The sequence below is a fragment of the Helianthus annuus genome, chromosome 11 (genome assembly GCF_002127325.2).
Source record: "Helianthus annuus cultivar XRQ/B chromosome 11, HanXRQr2.0-SUNRISE, whole genome shotgun sequence".
Lineage (NCBI taxonomy): Eukaryota > Viridiplantae > Streptophyta > Magnoliopsida > Asterales > Asteraceae > Helianthus > Helianthus annuus.
Genome location: NC_035443.2, coordinates 166,269,427 through 166,297,157, shown reverse-complemented (window position 1 = coordinate 166,297,157; position 27,731 = coordinate 166,269,427). Strand labels below are relative to the sequence as shown.

The 27,731-nt window shown below is 34.9% G+C and overlaps 2 protein-coding genes and 1 long non-coding RNA gene across 6 annotated transcripts; 2 read left to right on the top strand and 1 right to left on the bottom strand.

Annotated features, from left to right (window-relative positions):
* Nucleotides 1-3,665: 3,665 nt before the first annotated feature.
* LOC110890979 lies at nt 3,666-6,487 on the bottom strand. Its single transcript, XM_035980037.1, has 10 exons — nt 6,207-6,487; nt 5,916-6,141; nt 5,585-5,812; nt 5,251-5,489; nt 4,976-5,179; nt 4,808-4,903; nt 4,631-4,726; nt 4,190-4,531; nt 3,787-4,031; nt 3,666-3,705 (listed from the first exon to the last, which is right to left on the bottom strand). The coding sequence occupies exons 1-9, from the start codon at nt 6,474-6,476 to the stop codon at nt 3,939-3,941; spliced, it is 1,794 nt and encodes a 597-aa protein (XP_035835930.1). The 5' UTR covers nt 6,477-6,487; the 3' UTR covers nt 3,666-3,705; nt 3,787-3,938.
* Nucleotides 6,488-6,689: 202 nt separating this feature from the next.
* LOC110890977 lies at nt 6,690-10,214 on the top strand. 4 transcript variants are annotated; one of them, XR_004872761.1, is made up of 6 exons: nt 6,690-7,191; nt 8,834-8,880; nt 9,000-9,042; nt 9,259-9,351; nt 9,456-9,625; nt 9,722-10,214. It is a non-coding gene; the product is annotated as an uncharacterized LOC110890977 (long non-coding RNA). The 4 variants fall into 4 exon arrangements; XR_002564922.2 differs by lacking the exon at nt 9,000-9,042; XR_004872760.1 differs by having other exon boundaries at nt 9,000-9,351.
* Nucleotides 10,215-13,895: 3,681 nt separating this feature from the next.
* On the top strand, nt 13,896-17,818 carry LOC110890976. The gene is made up of 3 exons (XM_022138637.2): nt 13,896-14,072; nt 16,266-17,253; nt 17,701-17,818. The coding sequence occupies exons 2-3, from the start codon at nt 16,273-16,275 to the stop codon at nt 17,794-17,796; spliced, it is 1,077 nt and encodes a 358-aa protein (XP_021994329.1). The 5' UTR covers nt 13,896-14,072; nt 16,266-16,272; the 3' UTR covers nt 17,797-17,818.
* Nucleotides 17,819-27,731: the final 9,913 nt, after the last annotated feature.

The window sequence follows — 27,731 nt, the reverse complement described above, 5'->3', positions numbered from 1 at the left end:
TCCATACACTGAAACCCGTTTTCGTTATAACTTCTTCGTTTCAACTCCGTTGTCTTCACCGTTTTCGCCTACGGCTTCGTAATTCAATTCTCTGTCATCTCATCTTCTCAAATATTCATTTACATTCCATGAGAATCCTTCACTAAGCCCAAACCTTCTCTTGTGTGCTGGTTTCTTTAACGTTTCAACTTGATTTTACTTCCGGGACCCTACAAAACACACAAGACACGATAATATACAAAACCGATGGTATAATGACACAAACGACTCGAATTATTATACAAGCAATACATGGAAACCGATGTAATTTTCATTACATCAGTTCCCCCTTCCCTAAATCCATATAGGCACCACATCACCCTTTGTTGATGCATTTTATGGATGCGGCTCGGTTCGGTTCAAGACCGCCGTCATGACATTCCTCTATCGTGCGCCACAGAGATCAACACGCGAAGCACGAAGAGCCGCGAACCGTCATTGGACGCCACATCACCATGACATCATCATGATGATGTCATGTGATGACATATCAATGCTTGGACTGCATGTAGTCAACGTGAATTCTCTCATTTGAACCAATTAATTGTCACTTTCAATATTCCCACGAAGACTCTACTCAATTCATGTGACAAAGACTAAGTGGTCGAAGTCTCCATTGTCCACGAACACTCTGCATGACGAAGTCCTCATGTCAGTGAACACTCATGTCAGCGAACACTCATGTCAGCGAACACTCATGTCAACGAACACTATGCATGACGAACACTCCAATGTCACGAAGACTGAGTGTTCGTCCAGCTTATTATGGCGAAGAGTCTCTCCAACGAAGACTCCACTGTTCGTCGGCCATGTCTCCTCGACGAAGACTCTTATGACGAAGAGTCTCTCCAACGAAGACTCACTCTTCGTGGCCTGATGAATGGTTCGTGGCCCAGATCAACTCTTCGTTGGCCATGTGTGGATAAGGTTGTTATAAAAAGCCAACTCACAAACAGATAAAGTTAGATGAGAGTACACACTGAGTTTTGGAGAGCACTATATTGTATCATTCTTGTATCAAAACTCGGCTGAATCAATACATTTTGAGCATTAATCATTGAATCTTTCTATTGTATTTTACTCTCTCGCTCGGTTTGTGTCGTAACGGGGATTCCGCACTCGTTACGACACCCGAAACAAGAAATCATCTTAGTCCGACGATCCGTATTGGGACCTACACCCTCCTTCCACCTCACCAATTTCCCCTAAGAGTGGGGTGTGGTTCCTCCGTCTTCGCTCTTACACCTGCCATTTTTTTATATTTTTTATTTAATGTATTTTACTTTTAAACACATTTTCTTATTCGTTTAATGTATTTTATTTATAGTAAATACAAATATTTTAAGAAAATAACATTTTTGTTTGGTTTTTTTTTGAGTTAATTACATAGTTAGTCCTTGTGGTTTGAACAAAGTAACATACTTAGGTACTAATAGTTTAAAATCACATTCTAGGGTATTAACTTTTCATTTTGTAACGTTTGGAGGTATTAGCGTTATTTGTAGGCTTAAAATCACATTCTATTAGTACCTAAATATGTTATTTTGTGCAAACCACAAGGACTAACTATGTTAATACCCTAGAAGTTAATACCTCCAAGCGTTACAAAATGAAAAGTTAATACCCTAGAAGGTGATTTTAAACTATTAGTACCTAAGTATGTTATTTTGTGCAAACCACAGGGACTAACTATGTAATTAACTCTTTTTTTTTTTTGTTAAAATAAAAATAACGAAACATTACTTTAAATTCAATTAAACTTTAAAACTGCCATTTTTTTATATTTTTTATTTAATGTATTTTACTTTTAAACACATTTTCTTATTCGTTTAATGTATTTTATTTATAGTAAATTCAAATATTTTAAGAAAATAACATTTTTATTAGGTTTTTTTGTTAAAATAAAAATAACGAAACATAACTTTAAATTCAATTAAACTTTAAAACATTAAAATATATAACTAAAAACAAATTTGATACATCTTTTTAAAATGAAAACCAAATTCTAAGGAGTAATTTTAAAAATAAAACCAAATTTGAGGGGTTGGCAAGTTAAAAAAAATAAACTTAGGGAGTAAAACCTGCAACACACAAATAAACCTTGTATCCTCTTTAAATAAAACCTGCAACAACACAAAATCTTTTTCCTCTTTAACCTGCGAAAAACAAAATAGAGTACGTTAAAAAAATCAATTAAATATCGATTAAAACAAAAAAAAAAAACAATAAAAATACACACACAAGCCATCGGGGAGATCGGGAGGGGTGGTGTTCCCCGACGGGGACCGAAGCCAGCTCAGCACCCCGAGGTGCTCCCCGTGCCCACACCCCACCGTTTTAGAGCTGAGTATGTGTCTTGAGTATACGTTATCTTAACACCTCAGTTGTTAGAATTCATGGCCACTTTTGTGATTAGCAATAGAGAGGACAAAATCAGTAAATTTTGATCAAAGACATTATGGAATGTTGGTTCGGATCCCCAAGAGCCTCGCCCCAAATGCCAACCTCACTAATGCAGCCATTCCTAAGGATTTGTTGTACATAACCCAAATATGCCCATTCACTACAAGAAAACTGGGTTTTTAGTACACGCAAAAGCGTCCTAAAATGCTATTTTATAGGACCTTTCATTTAACAGGACCAACGGTAAAAGCGTTTCATGTAAAGGGGTCGTAATAAGTCTCGGAACTAAAAAAGCGTCCTAACATCTCAAATAAGATTATGAAACCAATTTTCTGGTCGCGTAATATGTCTTTGAACAACCAAAATAGTGTCCTAATAAAAACATATTAGGACACTTTTACGATGTTCTAACATATGCTTACATACTTTTAATCTTTTGATACACTTACAAGCGTCCTTAGAAATTAATTGATAGGACCTTTACGATGTAACATTATAGCTAATAAAGTACCAAGAAAAAGGGTCCTAATATACCAAATAAGATTATAAAACCAATTTTATGGTTGCATAATATATCTATAGACAACTTAAATAGCGTCATAAAAAAACATATTAGGACACTTTTACAATGTTCTAATATGTGATTACCTACTTTTAATCTTTTGATACACTTACAAGCGTCCTTAGAAATTAATTGATAGGACCCTTACGATGTAACATTATAACTAATTTAGTACCAAGGAAAGGGTCCTAATATACCAAATAAGATTATGAAACCAATTTTATGGTCGCATAATGTGTCAATAGACAACTTAAATAGTGTCCTAAAAAGAACATATTAAGACACTTTTACAATGTTCTAATATGTGATTACCCACTTTTAATCTTTTGATACACATACAAGCGTCCTTAAAAATTAATTTATAGGACCCTTATGATGTAACGTTATAGCTACTTTAAATATCAAGAAAATGGTCCTAATATCCCAAATAAAATTATAAAACCAATTTTATAAACTGGCCATCAACATATAACATCCTAATAGTTATTGTATAAAATCAACTAATGAAAGAAATAAAACTTCATTATATTTCAAAAAAACATGTTCATAACAAAAACACTAACCATAAATAAGTTATAACATTATCTAAAATAAAGTCTTAACATTTAACAAAGAAATTAAAAACAATTAAAGAAATAAGAAGCATAAAATCTTGAGTCATCATGCGTCCTCAATCTGCGTCCTCAATCCTCATGGACTACCTACAAATAAACCATCCATGTATAAGCATTAAATTCCATGATATTAAAATTATTTGTATCACAAATTTAACAAATACATACCGAGATGAATGGACAGGGCCATGCGATGGGTGCACCAATACAATCTTGAATTGTAGAAAATAAACCATATGGTCTTACCAAGTTTTCATCTTTTTTTATTGGTACTTGAACGTTTACCTCACACCATTCTGGTCCAATCTCTGTACCACCAACTAGATCATTTGGGTCCAAGCTCTCTGGACCCTTCCTCTTGCTACAATCTCGGTAGAGTTTAGAATGCTTTTGAGGAAAACTTCATCTCCGACCTAGATTTTAGTTTTCAACAAATATTTATTAAACTCTAGTCATAATAGTGCAACAAATCATTTTACAAAAAAATTAATAAAGTTTTATACTAGTAGGCTAACATTTTTATAGAAAAATTAAGGAAAATTGGTTTTTAAAGATTTTTATAGAAAAATACCCGTAAACGTTGATGTCCATTGGTTACATTGGGGAAATGTTGTGATGCAAGAGGTTGAACACTGGAACCACCCCTTGACCCTTCCATCTCTGATACTTGGGCTCGTAACTGGACCACAGTACTAGTAAGTTCTTCACATTGAGACTTCAATTGGATGTTTTCTCTATGACATGCTGAACGACTTGGTATTACACCCCAAACATCAGCAGCACGAACACCCAGACCATACATAACCGCATCACCATTTCGATCATTACCCATTACTTTAGAAAAAACATCATCTGGTCCAGGCTTATCGATCGAGCCCTCGGGAAGATTAGAACTAAGTTGTTGCATCTGTGCCTATATTAGACATAGTAACAAAAATAAGGTATGTATTTTTAAGAGCATCAAGAACACATAGAAAAAATATGTGTATGAATATATAAGCATATTATTTACAATTGCATTTGAAGCTTCCAAATTTTTAGTAGTTCCATCTTTGGAGAAACATGCACGAAACATTTCCAGTCGACTTGGATCTTGTCCCTTAGATGCCTGTTTGAATAAAAAGAAAATAAGTATTAACAATGGATATCGACATGCTACATTAACAATTGCACTATCTCATACAATCACCTTGAGCTCTTCGCGGACTCGAGCATAACTTTTTTTACCCGTTACTTGAACCATCTTCTTCTTTGCCCGATTCGCCTTGTTTTTTTCACTTACGAGCTTCAGTAGACAAGTGAAATTTCAGAATGGGAAATAAACTAATGTTATTTAAAGTGGTAGGCTATTTCATACCTTAGACTTTTCTTTATTCCAATACTTCACAAGTTTCTTCCATTGTTTTTTTTGCACTTGTTTTGGCCTAGAACTTATTTGTTCCTTCAGTGACAAAGACGGATCATGGTATAGTTCCTTAACTCTTGCCCTCCAGTTCTTCACCTTCCGCCCAAATGATTGCAATATCCAGCCTTTAGCAGCTTCAGGAATATCAAATTTTGTCTAAAAATGAAACAGGTTACATGAGAAAACAAATACTTAAGTCATTAACATACATATTTTTAATTATGTACCTTTAAGAGTGCAAGCAACGCTTCTTTTTTGGCGGCCTTAACTTTATTCCATGGTTTATAAATCGGACAATACTTTCCACTCCTTGAAAGGGTTCCCATGAAATGGGTCAGTTGACTACTTTTGTCATTAATAGGTTGTCCGTGTTCATTAACTAAAATAGGAATTCTATCCCCTTTTTCTTGGGCCCAAACCTTTGGCATACGTGTTGGTCCTCTCACTCTTTTACGTACATTCCGAACTACAAAAAGTGAACATGATGTACATATATACATTAAAAAATACTAAATATATGATTTAACCAAAAAAATAAGCAATCAAGTAGATAGAATAAACCTGCTTCATTTTCTTGTTGTGAACCTTCATGCTCTTCTTCATTTTCTGGATCTTCACATTCTTTTTCAACCAGTTCATCGTTCTGATTTTCTAAATCATTCACTTGTTCTAAGTCTTCCATGTCTTTACCTCCATCATCTTTAAAACTATCTTGTTCTTCATAAGCTTCATTCATATCTATATCTTCAATATCATCAAACTCAACATCATCTTGTTCTTCATTGATATCTATAGTTACAAAAAAGGTAAGCATAAAAAACAGTTAATTGAATCTAGACTTAATATTAAGTAAACATCATAAATAAAATATTTGAAAAACAAATATAGGTACCATGAAATCTCATGTCACGCTCCCCGTGGTCATCATCGTTGTCAACTGCAGATAACTTTCTCTTAGCTACAGTTGATCTCCCACTTGTATCAATTACTTGTCCCTTTTGCATATGAGATTCTGAAGATGTTAGCACACAGGAGACAGTCGGAGCAATGAATCGTTTCTGTGCTAAATTAGTATATCTTTTCAGGGACTGTGGAGCAATGTATATTGGACGTTGTTTCTGTAAGTCGAATTGTTAGAGAAGAAACCGAAAGAAATTATATTATCCGTATTTGATATTAGTACCTTTTTAGAGATTTTTGTAGCAGCTTCTTGATAATCTTGCTCAACGTCAATATCAGAACCAGGCATATACTCTACATCTATATCTTTCTTGCTGGTATCCATTGATTTGTTTTTCTTTTTCTTTGTTTTGTCACTCTCTGCTAGACTTGTCAAAGATTTAGCAATATTTTTCACTCCCAAAGCTTGTAATTTTTTTTGGTTCTCTTGAATCCTTGACATTCTACTCCTTTCATAAGCATTCATACGTCTTTTAGAGCTTTGTCCTTGCATACTTTTATCTTCCATTACTGGTGTATACAAAAAAGAAAAATCTTATTAAATCATTCATAAATGGCTCAAATAAATAAGAAAAATAAAAAATAAAGATTTATAAAAAGAAAATCAAACTTAGCTGGTGAGTTTTAGGGCAAATTTTATCAAGTATTTCATTTGTGCATTTCTTTTCTAAACGCTACTCTGCTCTCACTCAGGAAACATCTTAAGGGCATGTTTGGCTTAACTTATTTCTGACTTATTAAAAGTCCTTTTCCCTCAAAATAAGTAAGAATTTCTTACTTCTTGACTTCTTGTCTCACAACAACAGAAAATCCAAACACTAAAATAAGTCCTTTTACCCACCAATAAGTCAAAAGTCAGAAAAATAAGGAACCCCAAACACCCCCTAACCCTATTTTTCAAGCATTTCATCTTCCAGTTATTTCTGTGTAGATTCAATCATTGAATCAATCTATGTAGATTCGATCACTCTTAAATTCCTTATTTGTTCATCTCAATTATGAAATCAAAACTTCACAAATCGATTATATAACTTTTAGTTTACACTTGATTTCGTTATCCATCGATTGGTGTATAGTTCATCTATCTCAAACCTGAAGTTTGGGGATTTGAAGAAGGAAAAGCAAGCAAGCACATCTGATTTCGATTTTTTAGAGGTTTTGAAAGAAGTACACCTGATCAGAAATCTCTCATATTGCCATAGATACAGGTTCGTATATGTGATCCAACTTCTATCGTTTCCGTGATTGCTACTATTACATTCATCAATTAGATTGTTAATTGAGGTTTGTCAATTTGGCTTATGATATCTAGGGTTTAGTTTTGATTTAGTGATGAACAAGTGTGATGGATATCTGAGTCAGTGGTTATTGTTATTGTGTATAAATTTAGGGCTTCTGGTGTGTAATGTGTTATACGAGTATGTTGACTTCCATGTGTTGCGCTCTAGAGTTTTGGCACTGTAATTGCTATAAATTATGTAGTATTAGATGTTAAGTTGATTAACTGATCAGACAATTAGAGGTATGCCTTATGATGGTCTTGTTTTGATAAAAATTTGAAGATTTATTTCTACATTTTGTATTAAAGGAGCTGACGTTTGCGCGCGCTGCGGCGGGATGTTAGTTATAATGTTGAAAATAAAAAAAAATGAGTAAATAACTAACAAACAAATCGGTAAATAAAAATTCTAATCAGCAACTAAGGTGCATAAGTTGCAAATACCTTGTAATTTGTAATTTCTCAGTTGCTAACTTGAAATCAATTGGTTTAAACTGTTAGCTAGAATATACCAAAATAAAGTTAGGCTAATAAAAAGAGTCGGCCTTGTGAAGAAAATAACAGCAGTCTCGTGGAAATTGATGGAATAAATGAGTTTCACATAAAGTGGGTTATTTTATGTGGAAGCTGGTTTTGTGTTTCATAGCGACAAAGGCCGCTTTGACGTCTTGTGGGGTTTCGTGAATGGATACGTGATGCAGTATTTGCGGGTATGGGGAAGAGACCTTGACCGCATTGTCGTCTCGTGCGTCATGGTTAGAGCAGTGTGGTGGCATCTTTGTGTTTGGACGAAAATTCTTGTAAATAGTTTTGGGCTTTGATGGATGATTTGCATAGCATTAAGGGTTCGGCTACATGGAAAAAGTTTATGGATTTATCTTTGCTGCAGCCTTATGGAGAATTTAGAAGGCTCAAAATGGATTGGTTTTTGAAGAAGTGCCCTTTACAGTCACAAAAATCGTGGAAGAAATTAAAGAGAATCCTTTGAGTGATCGAACCCCTTTCATTGAGGTCGAATGGGAGAGATGACGTGCTTTTAGTATTCACGATACAATATTATAACTTACTTCTGTTTTTGGGATTTTCAGTCTCTTTCTGCCCCTTGTTCTATTTTTTCCGTTATTCCAAAAAAAAAGCAGTCTAATATGCTTTCTTAAAGATACACCCCAATCTCAATTAAACTTGCAAATGAATGTAATTAATTGCAACCCAGATGAAGTTCGTAACTAATGGCCCAACAGTATTCAATTTAACATGTATTCCAACTTGATGACCCAATTTAATTTCGTTAATCAATTCTTATTTAAATTTCCAGTGCACAATATCCATAATCATCATCCACTGCGCCGCAGCACCGTTTTTGCGCCTAGGCGCGCGCCTTTTTGCGCCTCAGCAGCGTTTTTTTTTCAAAAAAACACATTTTTGCGCCTAGGCTACCACCAGGCGCTATAGGTGCGCCTCGCTGTGCCCGGGCGCCTAGGCGCGCGCTTTTTGCGCTTTTGACAACATAGGTACATGCATGTTTTTTATCTCTCTAGTTTGAATTTGTTGTGGTTTTGATTTCATCTCAGATGAGATGGCTTCGAGCAAATCTTGGCGTTATTTCAAGAGCAGATGGGTATGGTTTCAGTGTTTAACATTAGTACATGTAACATGTTTACACAAGATTAACGATTTGGTAAATCTCAAATGTGTGTTGGCTGATGTTTCTTAATTTTAATGGTGGTGGGTCAGCAGCTTTTGAGATGGGGAACATCAAAGGACTTTATGTAAACCTAGGGTATGTGTCGGGTCGGTTTGGAATGGTACGGGTTACGGGTCGGGTCGGCAAGGGACGATGGAGGTCGGCGGCTTTTTATATACCCATGGATATAGAAACATTGCCCCACTTTAATTTTGCAAAGCAACCTATACATTTACCTATTTGATGGTGTTTTATCTATGATTCTTATGCAATTACAATTGTTATTTAATTACTCGATGTTTTGATTAATAGTGTAAAATTGCGGGAACGACAAATATGACAGGGGCGGGAGAAAGGATTGATTAGCATTTACATAGTTGAACATGCTGAGTTGCTGACTTAAAGGTATGATAATTGATAAAGAAAATTAACTTTTTAACCCACCAACAGTGCTTGTGTTTTGTTTTATTATATTAATATCTAACTTCGTTACAAACCATATCATACAGTGCTAAGCATTCCAGAAGTTTTACACTCCATACACCAGTCGTCAACATTACTTGCTCAAAGAACAACACTCGCAGTATGACTCCTTTTATGTAAGTTGAAAAGTTTTATAAAAAAGTGGATGAACAAGATAACAATGCGAGATTTTATGAACCAGTGTATCGGCTAGAAGGTAATTTCGATTGGAATATGGTAGTGATTTTAATTGGATTAGATGATTTTTAGTCTAAATTCTTACCCCATTAACATCATTGAAATTCAATATTAGCAACCGAATGAGATAATAACGAAAACAACAATCAGTGAGTTACCTCAAGTGGAAATCGGTGAGAGTTCAAAGCGTACTGCCGTCTATAATCACGCGTCGTGCCACCAGACTTCTTCGCAGCGAACAAGCAGGTTAACGAAGAGTGAAGGGGAGGTGAGAAGGAACTGTGTGTGAGGGTTTTTGTGAGAACGTGGCAGAGTGGGGGATTTACGGATTGATTTAGAGTGATGAACGGAATTCAAAGCTTGATTTGGTTCGTTTGACTTTAGATTGAAAATTATGCGTTTTAATTTTATATATATATATATTTAGTCACCTATATCTTTCCTATAATTCTTTGTTTCCTCATATACAAGATCCTTTTTTTATCGTTTTAAATGGATCGGATATTGTATTTTGAAAAAAACTAGTGGGGGTGACTTAAGGCTGATGTAAAATCGTGTTTGTGAGTTGTACCAACTGCATTGAAAGATGTACTTTTTATTTTAATGTTTTTGCTATAGTGACTTGTACAATGTGTTTTGAAAGTTGTACTTTCATAGGGGTATGGATGACATTTTACTCAAACTAGTATTAAGCACCCCTTGCGTTACGGCGGGGGCGAGCACTAATGTCACATTACTGCCAGCGACCTCCGACACTGAAGTTAGGGCGTGTTAATGCAAAGAAATTAGACCGAAAGTAAAACATAGAATAAAATAACTAAGTTGATCTAGGACTCGCGCGTTAAGACTTAAGATGAACCCGCGTCTATTTTTTCCCGTTTGACAGGTTCATCGTAATCTGTATATATTATATATCATTACCACTATACAAATCATAATGCATATATTACAACAACCGTTGCATCAATATGGTGCAAATTATATTTATGTAAGATTTTGGCTAAATTAATTATATTATTATAAATAATAATAATTTACAAATAAAACAATATAAATTTGAATAGATCAAACTGATTGAACATAGTAAGATAATGAAACCATTATTTGATTAGGACACAACCACTTAAACACAATTTACAATCATAAATGCATACAAAACAGGTTGAACATGGTAAGCTAATGAAACCACTATTTGATTAAGGTACAACCACTTAAGCACAATTTACAACCAAACATGCATACAAATTATTTGATTAAGGTACAACATTTAAGCATAATTTACAACCGAAGATGCATACTATTTGATTAAGGGGAGTGGGGGTGGTTACAAGTGATGGAATCCCATCACTCACAAACATCCAATCATGTTCCGCCATGTTAGCAACCACTATTCTATCACTCACAAGCATTTTTTAGTGGCGGTGGTCATCACTAGTGATGGAATTCCAACGTACAAGCATTAATACACAACTTACAAGTCATACACATACAATCATTTTTTTACAACGCGTGATATGTTCAACGCGTTCTTTTTTTCACGAGTGATGGGAGTGGTGGCAGCGGTGTTCCAAAAAAAACGAGTGATAGAATTCTATCATGCTCCCACCCCCACTCCCCTAAGGTACCATTAAGACGATCTCGTTTATCTCTATCCTACGATCTAAGTTCCATAAAAAACGGAATATGGTCAATTTATTATTATTACATTGCGGTTCAGATCTATTATTGTCTATTGTGATCCGTTAAGGCCCAATATAGCCCATTAATACATTTATGATCAAGTACCAGAGTGGAGGTCCATAAGGCCCAAGTCCATTAAGAAATTTTGATCTACTATTGTCCTTGTGATCCACTAAGGCCCAATATGGTTCATTAAGACATATATGATTCACTATTGGCCAATGTGACATATCAAATCCCAATAAGGACCATTAAGACACATACGATCCACTATTGTCCATTGTGCTTCATTTAGGCCCAATATGGTCCATTAAGACATGTGTGGTCTACTATTGTCCATTATGATCCATTAAGGCCCAATATGGTTCATTAACATATCTATGAATAACCTTTAGCCACACATTTTTATAAACGTGTGGTAGGGCGGTTTTGCCAAAAGTGTGGCCGTAGCCCCTTTTTTCACGTAGTGCCGGTTCAACCGCCCGATAAAACCTGGTTCAACCGGTTAAACCATTTTAGAACCCAACCCGATAGATGTTTCAGTTAAATCTAGTCATGTGCCTTGCACATGAGGGCATTTTTTGTCAATTCACTTGAATGGAAAGAAGAAGTTAGCGTATCATGGTATGGTCATTATTACGTGTTGGCTAATTTGGAAGGCTAGGAATGAGCTAGTGTTTGCGGGGAAGCAAACGAAGGTTAAGGAGGTGTTTAGTGCGATCAAGTCTATCGGGTATCTTTGGTTTAGGAGTAGGTCGAAGTATTTAGACGTTTCATGGGTCGAGTGGTGTAAATTTGTATAGTGTTTTCTTGTTCTTTGTAGTTGGTTTGGCCGCCCGGTTGTTTTTCGGGCTGGCCTTGTTTTAATGAAGTTCTCATTAAAAAAAGAGTAAATTTCAAAGTTCGTCCTTTATGTATGTCTAATATATCAAATTATGTCCTTTATCTTTAATATCCTCAAGAAACATACTTAATGTTTGCAAATCCTTACATGTTACGTCCTTTAGTCCTAATCCAGTTACTTTTCATGGTTAAATCAGACAAAGTGTATCCTACATAAGGGTATTTTGGACATTTTACCATTTATTTATATAAAACAATATGCCTCCTCTCCTCCACCAGACACAAACACTCTCTCTCTCTGCCATCACCTCCACCAGCCACCACCATTACCTCCACCAGCCACCACCACGACCACCGCCAGACACCCCCACCAGCCACCATTCTAACCAAATCCAGATATCAAAGGATTTTCATTTGTGTGTTTTCTTTCTCTCTCTAACTTCTCTCTCTAGAACTCTCTCTCAAGCGGCCGATGTTCTCTCTTCCTTCTCAAACCGTCTAAATCCGTCTAATCTTTGTGATTTGTGTTGATAATGATTCCTTCAACCGGTGGGGATCACCCACCGGACCAAACTCCTTCTCCTGTTACTCCAGCGGTGCCCAATTTGGCGAATGAATCGATCTCCCGTCGTATTTCTACTAGGTCTGGTGCCAACAAGAAAATTGACATTGTGGAAGGCGGACTTGGCAAATCGTCTTCTGGTACCTCTATTCCCGTCACCAAAGGAACGCTCAAAACATCGAAAGCAGGTAAATCGAGACAACCTCTAGCCAATTTGAGCATGCAAGATCTCAATCGCGGTGAATCTTTGTTCAACTCCGCTGAAATTCCTGAGCAATTTCCCCTTCATCATAGCGACCTTAATCGGAACATTGAAGAGGCGATGGAGGTGGAGCCAACACCGTCTGCCACTGGTGAAAGCCCAGTGACCTCTGTCTCGGTTGATGCTGCTGTGCTTGCTATTAATCAACCGGAATCGGCGCCCCAAGGTTTGGTTACTCCGTTAAAGTCGCCGTGCACCCTTAACGCCGCTCCGGTTAGTATCCCGACCCCTGGTAGAAACATTGACTTTGATATGGTTGTTGATAATGTGGCGGGTGACCCTGATGTTGAAATTACTGGGGTTGGAGGTATGGGAGGGCCTGAGTCTGTAGCTACAGGGCAGACGTCTGAGTCAACGCCCGTTGTGGTAAATTTGGAGGGTAACCAAAATGCCGATAATACAGCTAGGCCTCATTTTAACGTTTGGAATAACACCCAGCACAGGAGCGACAGAGGGAGGGAGATGGTGGTAGATGGTGGTGTCACCAGAAGTTAGAGAGAGAGTGGGGCAGAGAGAGAGTTTAGAGAGAGAGGGAGTCTTGTTCCTGTAACTATATACGTAAATATATATAATATATTTTAATTGTTTTATTTATTACTTTTTATATTTATTAATTTGAGTAAATAAAGTAAATGACCAAAATACCCTTATGTAGGGTCCATTTGGTCATACTTAACTGTAAAAATTAACCTAGTTAGGGCTAAAGGACATAACTTGTAAGGATTTGCAAACATTAAGTATGTTTCTTGAAGATATTAAAGATAAAGGACATACTTTGATATATTAGACATAGATAAAGGACGAACTTTGAAATTTACTCTTAAAAAAAACAAAAGTTTTAAAAAATAAAAAGATTACATATACGTACATAAATAAACAAACCTTCCATGTTTGCACTTTAAAAAAAACCTAAATTAATGTATTAGGTCTTTTGACTTTTTGTATTCATGTTCAATTCATTGGTTCCCTTTCCTTGCTTTCCCTGTCCGTCTATCGAAGAAACAAAAGCAGAACCATACCATTACTCCAAAATCAACAGCTCCTTCGTCATCGTGACCTCCACCGTCGTCCAACTCCGGCAGCCACCGCCCACCTGCCCTTGAATTCTCTCACTCTCAGGTGTTTTTTCTATAACATTTTCACTCAGTTTGCTAAAATTTTTGTTTGATGTGTTGATTATTATGTGTAAATTCTTGAAAGTTGCTATATGATTGAGATATGATATAAATTCTTCATTATCTTCGTTAGGGTTTGAATGCTATCCAGATAATGCTTTCATTGCATAATTTATCAATACTAAATTTATCTTCATCAATGTAAGTATCTAAATAGGCAAAACAGTTGGATGTTGTTGGGCTGAATGCTTTTCAGATAATGTTATCACTGCATAATTTATCAATAAATTAAGTTAAAAATAGGAATCGGTATTCACTAGACCTGGTAAACGGGTTGGGTCGGGTCGGGTCATGGGTCAAAACGGGTTCGGGTCGGGTCGGGTAGAGGTGAACAAACCTGAAACCTGGACCAAAGTAGAGGTAGATCTTATAAAAAAATTATAGGAAGCATATGAAGGATTTATAGTCCAAAGTAGAGGTGAACAAACCTGAAACATGGACCAATAAAACCCGAAAACCAGACTGAATTGTAGTTGCTCGGGTGGTCTTCGGTTCCGGTTTTAATCTGGATTCAGTATTGGTCTGGTCCTCGGTCTTTGCCCCACGAAACCGACATTATAAAGCCTGAATCGAATTGCAGTAGCATCCTGCATAGTTACATCCGTTTCATATATACTAGAAAGGGTGTTTATTAGACTTTGTGAAGGATATAACAGAAGCATGTCAAATATGCATTATTAACCGGAAGAACTGTTACTTTTGCTGGTCATAAGTACAGAATATGGTAATAAAATAGAATTTGATTCAATTCAACCCAGTAACTACAAGCCTAAACAAGAATTATCATTAAATTCGAGCATTCATGGTTAATTATAAACTTCGCAATAGAACAGGTCCGGGTCAAAACGGGTTTCGGGTCGGGTCGGGTCAGTTTTTTTTTTTACAATACGGCCCGTAAGTACTGACCCGATAACCGAGAACCCATTATAACACTACTCAATATACTACCCTAAATATATACTCGGTTCCGGTTCTTTTGTTTTCGGGTATATCGGTCCACGGGTACAAGACCGACCCAGATCTTCGCTGTTGTACCAAAGGTTCGAAACTAAAACCTTTGGTGTTGTTTCAGTTCCACGCACATAAAGTTTACAGTCTGTTCTCAATAAAACAACTTCAAATCAAATTTACAGTACCATCCATGCACATAAAGTGACCAAAAGATATTTTTAGTAAAGCCGTACAGATACAAAGTTTGTAAAGAATGGTAATCGATTGTAGCAGTCACATCCAGATGCCCTCTGTTGACTCGTGCTTCCTACGTCAATGGTATGATTGTTATCCGGCAAGTATCTTCAAGTTCCACAACAAAATCAGGCACTTGATTAGTCAAAATTCACGGTTACTATAAACGTTGCTCTTTTTGTTCCAAAGAATGTACTTGTTTTGCAATAGAAGGACATATTTTGATGACCAACGTACGCGTGGAACTGAAACAACAGCGAAACTAAAACAAATAAATGGAACTGAAGATCCGGTACCCGTTTCGAACTGAAGATCCGGTACACCAACGACCCGGTTCTTTTGATGACCAACGTACCCGGATCTTCAGTTCCATTTATTGAGCACATTTATTGGTCGAATCGGTACGGGTCGAAACGGTCGCGTCGAAACATTTATTGGTCGAATACTATTCACATATTAACACATGGCGAAGGGCTACAGATCGTACCATATTCTGGTTTGTCCCTTAAAGTTGCTGTTTGAAACCCCAACATTCCCTAACACAACTGATGCAAACAACGACTTTGATTAAATCGCTGATTAGGTTCCAATTAACTTTATCACTGCAATTTATTTATCAATAAATTGTCACGTGAAGGATTCAATTAACTTTTTTTAAGGTGTGTGAAACTATTTTTGTAAAGGTTTATGTTGTGTGTAAAACTGTCACAAAGAAATTAAAACCAAAACAACCCTTTTTTATAGTTGATTAAATCATGTCTGATAGTTTGGTTAATTAGTAATTTAAGTGTTATAAATTAAAAGGTAGTGTGCTTAATTGCTAATTTAAGTGTTATAGTTGTGTTAAACAAATTTTTAGTTTACTTGAGGCCACCAAATACATTCTTTAATTACTTATGAATTGGGTGCATGTATATGACTTATGAAATTACTAATTGTTTGTTTAATCCAGTTTTAAGATGGATACGAGTTGGATGTCTTTACCAAGAGCTACTACTGAATATGAAAACGGTCTTGACAAATTTCTTGATTTTATCTTTTCTACCGAGGGTAAAAATGGTCAAATATCATGTCCATGCATTGATTGCAGTAATCAAATATGGGTTGATCGGGAGGAGGCTAGAACGCATCTCCAATGTGTCGGGTTTATTAAAGGCTACAGAATTGCACCTTTTATTTCCGAATCATGTGAAACTCCTATGTTGGATGCTGAAGATGACATGCAAGGGTTGGTGCATGATGCATTCAACGGGTTTGGTGAGAACATACATGAAAATGAAATAGGGACACAAAATGAAAGTCAAAGTATGCCAAACACAAATGCGAAAAAGTTTTATAAAGCGTTAGAAGATGCAAAGAAAGAACTATATCCTGGGTGTAAGAAGTTCTCGGTTCTTTCTTTTATCATTAGACTATTTCATAGTAAGTGTATTGGGAAATGTAATGACAAGGGTTTCAGCATGATGCTTGATACATTGAGGGAAGCCTTCCCATATGCTTCCATACCGAAGTCATTGTATGACCTAAGGAAGATAATAAGAGAATTAGGACTTAGTTATGATAAAATTGATGCATGTCCTAATGATTGTATGCTGTACTGGAAAGAAAACAGTAAGAAAACAGAATGTGATATATGTCATACGTCAAGGTACAAAGCAAATGAAAATGATCCTGATGATGAGTTAACCATACCTGATACGGATAAGAAGATTAAGAAGATTGGAGCAAAGGTTTTACGTCATTTTTCGCTCATACCACGACTGCAAAGGTTGTTTATGTCATCTAAAAAGCAAGATGAGAATGGGTTTACTCTACTCAAGATGAGAATGGGTTTACTCTACTCATACCACGGCTGTAAAGGTTGTTCCATTGTGATTGGATCTCGAATGGTTCAAGGAAAAAGCAAGATGAGAATGGGTTTACTCTACTCAATTTTGAAGGTTTGAACCCTCATAACGACCCTTTTATACTAGCTTGTCAAGCACAACAAGTATTTTATGTTGCAGATCGTGTTGACAAAGGATGGAAAGTTGTGATCAAGACAACACCTAGAGATTCTTATGACATGAATGAACAAACATGTCTTGAGAATGTGGAAACACATTTGCAGAGTGACACATCTACGGGTCCTCAACTTGATGATAATATGAATATTGAATTGGTTAGAAGGGGTTTAAATGGGACCGTCGTTGACAAAAATACCTTAGTTTTTGACGGAGATGAAGATCTATTTGAAGCTGCTTCATGATTTCAATTAGTTATTTAATAATATGATTTTTTTCATCGCATATTCAATACTTGTATTTGATTTTTTTTCTGCATCGCTGATAATAATTATTTTTTCATCGTTATTGCTAGTTTTTTAATAGTTATGTCTATGTGAACAGATATGTATCACAACTAGTACATCTGCTGGGTTAGATCAGATCTTGCCTCGGATGTTCTATCATAAAGTACTGCGGGTTGGAACTTACTTGGAATAGATGGAGTAGTTTTGACTTGTCATGTTTGGTCTAGACAAAAATTCTTATGTACTTTAATGTAATGGTGTAACCGTGGGGTTTGTATGGTGTATACCCCAACACCTTGCTCGGTTTTAATTTATGAATGAAAGTTTGAGTTTGCCATTCAAAAAAAATTTGATTGAGTTTGTGTCCCACTTTCAACCAGATCAGAAAACCACAACCCACGGTGGAAAGAATGTAGCAGGATGAATGATGAAACTTTAGTTTCAAAATTATTTTTTGTTTACTACCATCCCGTGTAATCACGGGTCAATAACCTATTGTTATTATAAAATTCTAGCGAATAAACATCCTATAAAACTTATGTTTTACGACTCAAATATGAAGTATCCTATTACGGTGTATTATAATAACACCATAATGATTAAGCGTCCTATAAAGGTTAAAGTTATAAGACCCTAGTGTCAAGTGTCCTATTAAGTTATGTTATAATAGAACTCTAGTGAATAAGCATCCTATAAAACTGATGTTTTGTGACTCAAATATCAGGTGTCCTATTACAGTGTATTATAATAACACCACAATGATTAAGCGTCCTATAAAGGTTAAATTTATAAGACCAATGTGTCAAGTGTCTTTTTAAGTTATATTATAATAAAACTCTAGCGAATAAGCGTCCTATAAAACTAATGTTTTATGACTCAAATATCAAGTGTCCTATTACAGTGTATTATAATAACACCACAATGATTAAGCGTCCTATAAAGTTTAAAGTTATAAGACCCAAATGTCAAGTGTCCTGTTAAGTTAAGTTCTAATATGACTTCGACTAGAAAGGGTCCTATAACACTGAACATTTATGACTTGGCTACAACATGTCCTATTAAGTTATGTATAATAGGACCACAGATGAACACGTGTCCTAATACAGTACCACATAATGGGACACTCACAATTACATGTCTTATAAAGTACTTTATTAGGATCTACATTTTAAGTGTCCTATTAAATTATATGATAATAGGACCCCAAAAAATCATCCATCTTATTAAATAGTTTTTTAGGACACCGGTTTAGTAGAGTATATTATAAAAGGACCTCAAAAGTTCATTAGTCCTATTAAATAGTTTTTTAGGACTCTCTTTTACAAGCGTCCCACAGAAAAGGTCCTAAAAAGCCATTTTTGTTGTAGTGATTAGAGAAGGTATGCAAACCACACATAACTCATCAAAAGGAGCCTCTCATTTAGATTGATAGGTTATACTCTTGGATGGTTGTTAAGTTATTAGCGTACACTATTAGGAAAATGATTTAGAGACATAAAAAAAATATAACAAAATCAAATGGATATCATAGATTGATTTCTCTATTGATCATGAAGTATTCCAATTACAAATTCATCTTGAATCAAACTAATGGTGCTAAGGCAATTAATGCAATACATGAATTGTAGTGTCTATAATGATTAATAGTTTTGTTATTACTACGACTATTTCATTACATTTTGAATAGTAGTCCAAGATGTTTTCCCAATTAAACTCTAAACTTAGGAAGATTATTTATGCAACACCAAAGTGCACTCGTACACCATGACGGGAAAAACACGCAGCCCGAACAACGCGGAAGCAAATTTTGTTTGACCAAAAAATTTCCCAACACGAATGAATCTGTGAGGAAGCAAACAAATAGATATAAAAGTAACAACAAAGAGAGACCAAATTTTAACGTGAAAACCCTCTAAAAAGGAAAGTAAAAACCACGATACTATTAGATTCGTTTCAAATCTAATATCACTACTAAAAAAGCAATACCAAGTCTTCTCTAGATAAACTAGAGACACACACTAACCATAATATACTTGGAACAAACAACTTCAAGTATATGGAAAAAAACTAAGAAAGACGAGTAAGAGATGACACCAAACGAATTACTGCTCGATCTCTATAACTTCTCTTATCTTCACAAAAGGCACCCAAAAATAGAGCAAATTCATCTTCACTTTTTCGTCTTTTGAGTGTTATAGTTGATTTATAAGGCATCAAAATTGTATAAATGAAAATCTTAGTATGTAATGTACTGAAAAATTGTACTTATTGCCTTGCGTAAGCCCTTAACTTTATGGGTCATGGTATTGTACATTATAATGTAGTCAGATATACCACTTAACTTTATAGTTTAGAATTTTAAATGAAGGCATGCATCTTAGGAGTTCTTGTGATTATTCCACAATAATAGATTAGTCTTAGGAAAGACTTAATCTGGAATAACTTTAGTGATAGCAATTATGTTAGAGAGTTCTTAATTATCATAAGAGACATCATGTTCGATTTGTCCTATACATCATGCTCTACTTTTCTTTTGTAATACCTTTATCAGAAGTAAGCAGTAGGATTATCGTGTCTTAAGAAATAATCAAGGATTTAATTTAAGAGCTAATTCTTATAGAAACTTTAAATGAAGCAAAACATTTTAGGTTTAAGAATTAGAGTGGGTGATATATTGATTTATAGAAGAAAGTTATAGTGAGTAAAGTTATGGGTACTTAAAAAAATTAAAGCAGACAAAATGATCATAAGATTAATGAAGGATCATTAATGTGAGGATCATTATATGAAGAAGTTGTGATATGCCTATTACTAACATCAAAATAATAGACTTAGTTAAAATTCTACTTAAACGAAGACAAATCAGCTTTGGCCAGAAGTGTAATCATTTAAGCATGTGTGCAAAGTGATTGTGACAAATCAGCTTTGGCCAGAAATGAGACAATCACTTTAGTTATGCACCTGTTGAGTATGTTGTACATGAATGAATTAAATCAGCTTTGGCCAGATATTAAGACATTCACGTTTGTAATGCACACTCAACATAGCTTTCGTAATACTCGAACGATAAATAGATGTATTAAATTAGCTTTGGCAAGAAATGATACATCAGAAGCTCATTCAAGTTAAGCCGTTTTGGTTTTGTAAAACATTATCTGATTCTCATTAATTAACTAAGTATTTACAAAAACCAATTATTTAATAGCAAACCACCTGTTAGCGCGGATCGAACTCCGCAGTGAGTTCCTGGGGGGTGCAGGGGAACAGCGTGCCCCCTGCACGGGGTTCGTGACGGAGCCCCGAGCTAAATTTTAGTTCACATTAAACATCATGATGGAATGAGGTTGAGATTTCGAGTTAGTCTTAGGTCTCGAGTGAGATCTCGACTCAGTTATGAGGTCTCGAGTGAGATCTCGAGTCAAGTCTCAACTTATCTTGTGGTCTCGAGTCGGAACCATGGTCTCGAGTACTGAATTTTATGAGATCTCGACTCCATAATGAGGTCTCGAGTCGCAACCAGGGTCTCGAGTTGTGAAGATTTAAAACCTTTAGTCGAAACCTCAGTGGTCTCGAGTCGAAAGCTTATGGTCTCGAGTCGAAACCGTTGTCTCGAGTTGTAAAGATTTGAGAACCCTTATGATTTCGAGTCGAGACCTTGTGGTCTCGAGTCGAGATCTTGGTCTCGGGTCCTTAAAAGGGTGATCTCGAAACTCCTGTTAACAGCTGTTATTGTGAAAATAACTGAAAATTCGAATTCTTAGGAATTGTGATAGAGTTTCCTGTTTTAACATTGATCTAATTTAATCAAAATATTTTGAAAATCATAATCTGTTTATCCTTTTAACAGATTTCGAAAATCCTTATTAGACAAAACAGATCAAAATTAGGAAAAACATTCAACAATTCAAATTTCATTCCAAAACGTAAAGGAATTTCGAATTTTCCTAAGAACACATGATTAACCCTAAAAATATAACATAATTCAGGAACCCGAAATCTGAAAATTAAGGCTTCTAAAACAAATTTCGGACATGTTGATTTCAACCATTATGATTTCGAGTCGACATTTAACGTTTTTTCTTTTCTTTTTCCTCGAAACAGTGATTTCGAGTGGTTATTTATGACTCGAAATTGGCCATGAGTTTTATTAGGTTTTCAAAAGTTTCTGTTTTCCAGATTTCAATCCCAGAATAGTGGATACGAAAACAGAACTGATTAATCAACATATGCTCTGATACCACATGTTGATCAGTTCTGTTTTAGGCATAATGGAAAACATGAATAACATACCTGATTGCAGCAGTATAGGCCAACAGAGAATCCAGATGGAGACGCAGCAATAATGTTTGACATGATTGTCAGCTTGATCTGGTTCCTCCTTAGTGTGCAATCTAATGATGGTGATAAGAGAACCGATAAAGGGTAACCGGTATAGGAGAGGAGGCGATTTGATGTTATGAGAGTAATTAGGTTATGTGTCTAACCCTAGAACCTCTACATAAGTCTCCTTATATATGCACCTAAGAGGAAACCCTAATTAGTTAATAAAGATAATAATGCCCATCAACAATTACCAACTAATTATTTAATAGGTTGTTATATATTTTTATCTATATAATGTAAATGATTATAGTGACTACTAGATTAAATATAAAATAATATATATTTAATCTTACATCTTTTTCTTTTTGATCATGATGTCACCAAACATGAAACTTTTTTTTTCTTTTTCATTTATTTACTCAAATATAAATATAAATAAATTAACCGATGTAACTTATTGAGTTGTGTTTTCATATAGGCAAAAAAAAAAAAAAAAAAAAAAAGACCCAACAAATCTCACTTTTGTCTATGAGAAATAGTTAGACATCTCGGCGATGAACAACATACCTTTAACTTTTCCTTTGCTAAAGCTTTAGTCAATATATTGGAACAATTATCACCGGTATGAACTTTATGAAATTCAAACAACTTGTCTTTGATAGCATCACTAATCCAATGACCAGCATGAGTCTCCCGCCTAATATGGTTCAAAACATGATCATCAACCCACTAACGAATATAACCGCAAACATTTTTTGCGCAAGATATTCCACTCTTCATTTGTTTTACCTTCAGGTTAATTAGTAATAAACACATGCAAATAATATTTCACATAAAGGAAGCTTCCATCTTGCCTTTTCAAACATCAAAATAGCTTTCATCATTCAAACAAATTTTAAGCCAATAACAAGAGCCAATGACTTTAATACCACTCTGATGGGCAAAACACATACCCCGTTCACAAACGGTAAATAAAAACACTGAAGCAAACTTCATTTGACCAAAAATTTTCCAAACTCGAATGAACAATACAAACAAATAGGTATAAAAGCAACAATAAAGAGACCAAATTTTAGCATAGAAAATCTCTAAAAAAAAGAAGTAAAACTAAAACCCACATACTAGAGCCGCCTTAAATCCACTCTTACCAATAATAGAGTGGAAAGTCTTCTCTTGATAAACTAGAGGCATACTAACTATCATATAATTAAAACAAACAATTTCAAGCATATGGAATAAAAACCAACAAAGAGGAGTAAAAGATATCACCAAAAGCATTATTGTTCGATTGACTGCAGATAGCAAACTCACCAAAAACCCTATTAGGGCAGCCGGAGTGGAAGGATTTTCTCCTGTGATGGATGTTTATAACGCGTGAAACATAACAACACACCGCCTCGACCACCCAAACTTTTTGCTCAGTAGTACCCGGTATGTAGTTTTTGTATAGAATTTTTTAGTCATATACGTTTTCGACCCCCGGTTTTATAATTTTTTTAGGTATATACGTTTCGACCCCCGGTCAGAAATCTCAAGCTTCGCCACTGCATGTAAGGCCTCAATAAAAGAAACATCTACATGTTTAGTGATGCATTAATTAGATAAAATGGTATACAAATCATATCCTCTTATAATTAACTTACTATTACACAAATATTTATGTGTGATACTACACTTAACGAATGCTAAGAAATTTAGCATGCTAAATAAGTTACTACATCTATAAATCTATAATGATACCATTGAAAGTTTCATGGTTGTTTTCACATGCATATAGAATAAAAGAATTTGATAAGATGTGTATTTTCTTTTATTATTATTATGTTATTAAAAGTATATAAATAATCATCCATAATTCAGTGTTGTCCCAGTTTTATGAGGCCTACAATTGGTTCATATCTTTCAAATGTACTCGGGTTGCTAGTCCAATGTTTCAATTATGTGTGGTCAATCAAGCCCATTGAGCTTTTTTTTTAATTCGGGCAATAATTGTTATCCAAGCTCGCTCAAGTTTAAGCTTGGAACCATATATGTATTAAAATAATATCTACAAAATAAAGTCACTTTTCAGAATTTCATTTATAATATTTTAAGTGTTGTTATTTTAGCAAGCTTAGCTAGTAAGCCCATAAATTTCATACCAAGAGCCCAATATAGATTTCATATTTAGCTAGCAAGCCCAAAAATTTCATGCCACGAGCCCAATATAGATATTTTCTTTTTTTTTTTAACGGCAAATTTCTTTAATTTCATGTCATCTGTGGGACTTGAACCCAAGACCTCCCTATCCCTCACCTAGGTGTTTAAAAGCTTTGTCTTTGCCAATAGACCACCACCTCATTGGTAATATAGATATTTTCTAATAGACGTGTCTTGACTCGTGTTTATCTAGATCAACTATAATAACAAGTAAAAATGAATCAATGATCATGTTTATATCTCAAATTCAGTCATTGAAATATAATAAAAAGTTCCAAAAGTTAAATATTTTTTATATACTTCTTTTAAGCGTTCGTCATTTCACTAGGCCTGGACCGATAATACCAATGCACCATTTTTCTAAACATCAAGTAAAATGTAGATTCATTTTTAGGACGGTGGGATTAACATACCAAATAACCAACTATAACTATAGAAAGAGGCCAAAAAGATGAATTTACCAATAGTTGCCTCTTACTGTCTTACACTGTTGCATTTCCAAATGTGTGGAAGTTTGAATTATGTGATCTTGCATTATAAGAAAGAACATAAATAGCCTTAAACGAATTGGATTATCATTAATTATGTCATTGTTTGAAATTCAGCCTTTACAAAGAATCGGATTAAGAGTCGTCAACAACAAAGAAAAAAATAAAAATGTTTGCTCTAATGATATATGCAAATAAACAAACCCCATTGAAGAATTCTTCTATGTTCATATATTTTTTTTAACGACCAACAAAACAATTTTTATTTATTCGCCAACCAGCTAGGCTCCGGCAACTATTGACAGTAAGTTCAAATAATTAGCCTTTTCAATAAGATAAACCTGCTTTTTAATAACCTACTTTTTTTTTTCAATTGGGGCCTAAAGCCCTTGATTTACTAGAAAGCCCATCGGGCCGACCCATATAATTATGTAGAAATCATCTAATGCACAACTAAGAGTTAAGAAAATTATATACTTTCTCCACCATAAATTGCAGCAATTCCTTCCTCATCAGCTTAAACAACATACTCATACAACGATTGTCAATGGTAAAATCTCGTTCATGTGTTGTATGGAGAAGGAGAGGCTGGTTCCTGTAAGAGGTGTTATTTTAGTGTGAAACGTATGAAGTGCAAGATGCGACACGTGTATTTTGGACAATGGTATATACATTTGTATAATTGCACCGTAACATATAATTACGTAACATACGTACATAATTTGATAACCTTATATCAAAAGTGTCGAATTCTTAAAAAAATACAAAATATTTTATTAACATTATTCAAATTGAAGATGATAAAGTTCTCTATTCTATTGTATAATTTTTGTTTGAAAGTAACTTTTGTTTGGCCCCTATCGATCATTTTCTAATTGGGTTAGTTTTTTGCTGATGTGTCATCTTACGTGGCATAAACGTAGTTATTGGCTGATGTGGTGATTATATGGTTGCTTATGTGGCACAAACTTAGTTATTAGATTTTATTAATCCTAACTTTCACCACCACCACCATAATCAACAACCACCACCACCATAACCGTCGACACGACCACCAATAACCACAACCATCAGCCGCTGATGGTGATAGTGGTGGCTGATGGTAATGGTTGTTGATGATGGTAGTGGTTTTTAATGGTGGTGGTGGTGGTTGTTGATGGTGGTGGTGGTGGCTCTTGATAGTGGTGGTTGTTGATGGTGGTGGTGGCAGTGGCGGATCCAGGAATTTTTTTCCAGTGAGTTCACTAGTTTACGGTGCTCCAAGTTCATAGGATCGGACATAAAAAAATTTTGGTCGGTTCAACAGTTCGGGTCAGGTAATTAAGGTTCATCACACATAATATGACGATTCTTAATAAGCATTGTTTACTTATCTATTTCTCACTTCTATATTATATTCAATTTTCTCCTACTATTTTCCTTACCTTATGATAGACAAATAAAATTTTAAGAATATTTAATGGAACAAATCACATTGGAAGAAATTGGAAATTTGCCTCGCATGATCTTGAATTTTTGTTGGGGAAGTCAATCACATATCATCTAAGCTATTAATTTTGCATATTTGGCAACAGTTCATAACAAATTATATCAAACCACTTTCATTGACATGAAGGAGAAGACTAAATGAATAAATTGACATGTATGAAGCAAAATATTTAATTCAAGTCTCTAAAAACAGTTATCAGAACCTAAACCCTCAAAAGAAAACCAAAAACAGATGTACTGTTTTTAAAGATTATTCTCCTAATTTGTGTTTTAGAGTTAAGGATGAAAAGATAAAGACTTCAAAAATTAACCTAATGTCTTGGTTTTAAAAATTATCCTCCTAGTTTGTGTTTGAGAGTTAAGGAAAAAAAGATAAAAACTTCAAAAAATAACTTCCAAAGGGATTCGAACCCGGCATGTAACATTAAGCAGCAAAATCCTAAACCATTGCACCAATCCTGAGTTTTGTTACTGGGTTCATCCAGAATATTATTTATGGGTTCATGCCATAATTTTTAATAGCATTTCTACTGAAAAACTGAAACCGAGTGGAGTGTGTGATGATGGTGGTGGTGGCTATTGGTGGTGGTTGTTGATGTTGGTGGTTGTTAATGGTGGTGATGAAAGTTAGGATTATTAAAATCTAATAACTAAGTTTGTTCCATGTAAACAACAACATCAGCCAATAACTAGGTTTGTGACACGTAAGTTGGCACATCAGCAAAAAATTAACCCAATGAGAAAAGGATTGGCGTGGGTCCATTCTTACAAGTTGAGATTATTAGAGTGAATTTTTGAAGTTGGGATTAATCTAGGCCAGTAGGTGAAAGTTAGGATTATGAAAATCCAATAGCCCATTCTTTTTGCTAAAAACACTAAAATGTATGTGTATTACATGCCCTATTTTTTTATTTTATAAAAATGCATTATTTTAGATAATGTTACACACGAGTTAGTGAGAGTTTTCAAAGTTTTCTCAACATATGTGGTTTTCATTCGAGTTTTCCATCTCTCAATCTCTGAGAGAGAGAGAGAGAGAGAGAGAGAGAGAGAGAGAGAGAGAGAGAGAGAGAGAGAGAGAGAGAGAGAGAGAGAGAGAGAGAGAGAGAGAGAGAGAGAGAGAGAGTATCAGGTTCCAATGAGAACCCTCCCCTCCCGAGTTGTGAGAACTCCAATTTCGCGTGTGAGTTTTTCAACCAAATTTTGCACAAATGTAGATTAACACTTAACAAAGAGGCCTGTGAGAAAAATCCGAAAAAAATTACGATCAGATTTTTTTTCGACATGTAAGTTTCATTTACGGTGCAGTAAATCACTGTAGCGCAAATGTTTTAGTCATCCTGTCCCAGCGCAAAAAGTGCCCTCTAGTTTTTTTTTCTGAAAGGTAATTTAAAAATGAAATTGGTAAAAAAAAACAATTTTGAAAAAAATCTTTGGAAGTTGGAGTTCTTACGGTTCTCATAGATCAACTTAGTTCCTATTAAACACTTCCCTATATAGTAGTTAAGTTAATAACTATATATTGTAAAATAAAAATAAATAAATTTATCTGTGAGCAATTAAAAAGTCTTCATGAACCAACTTTTGGTCCTTCCCTCGTAGCGAATTATTTTTAAGGGGAATTGGCATG

What these genes read in the sequence shown, in the direction of transcription:
- LOC110890979 (XM_035980037.1), bottom strand. Translation starts at nt 6,476, where the DNA reads ATGCAAGGACAAAGCTCTAAAAGACGTATGAATGCTTATGAAAGGAGT. An exon ending in CTACAAAAATCTCTAAAAAG is followed by an intron (nt 6,142 to 6,206) that starts GTACTAATATCA and finishes TTCGACTTACAG; the next exon opens with AAACAACGTCCAATATACAT. An exon ending in CGTTGCTTGCACTCTTAAAG is followed by an intron (nt 5,180 to 5,250) that starts GTACATAATTAA and finishes TTTCATTTTTAG; the next exon opens with ACAAAATTTGATATTCCTGA.
- LOC110890976 (XM_022138637.2), top strand. Translation starts at nt 16,273, where the DNA reads ATGGATACGAGTTGGATGTCTTTACCAAGAGCTACTACTGAATATGAA. An exon ending in TACTCTACTCAATTTTGAAG is followed by an intron (nt 17,254 to 17,700) that starts GTTTGAACCCTC and finishes CTATGTGAACAG; the next exon opens with ATATGTATCACAACTAGTAC.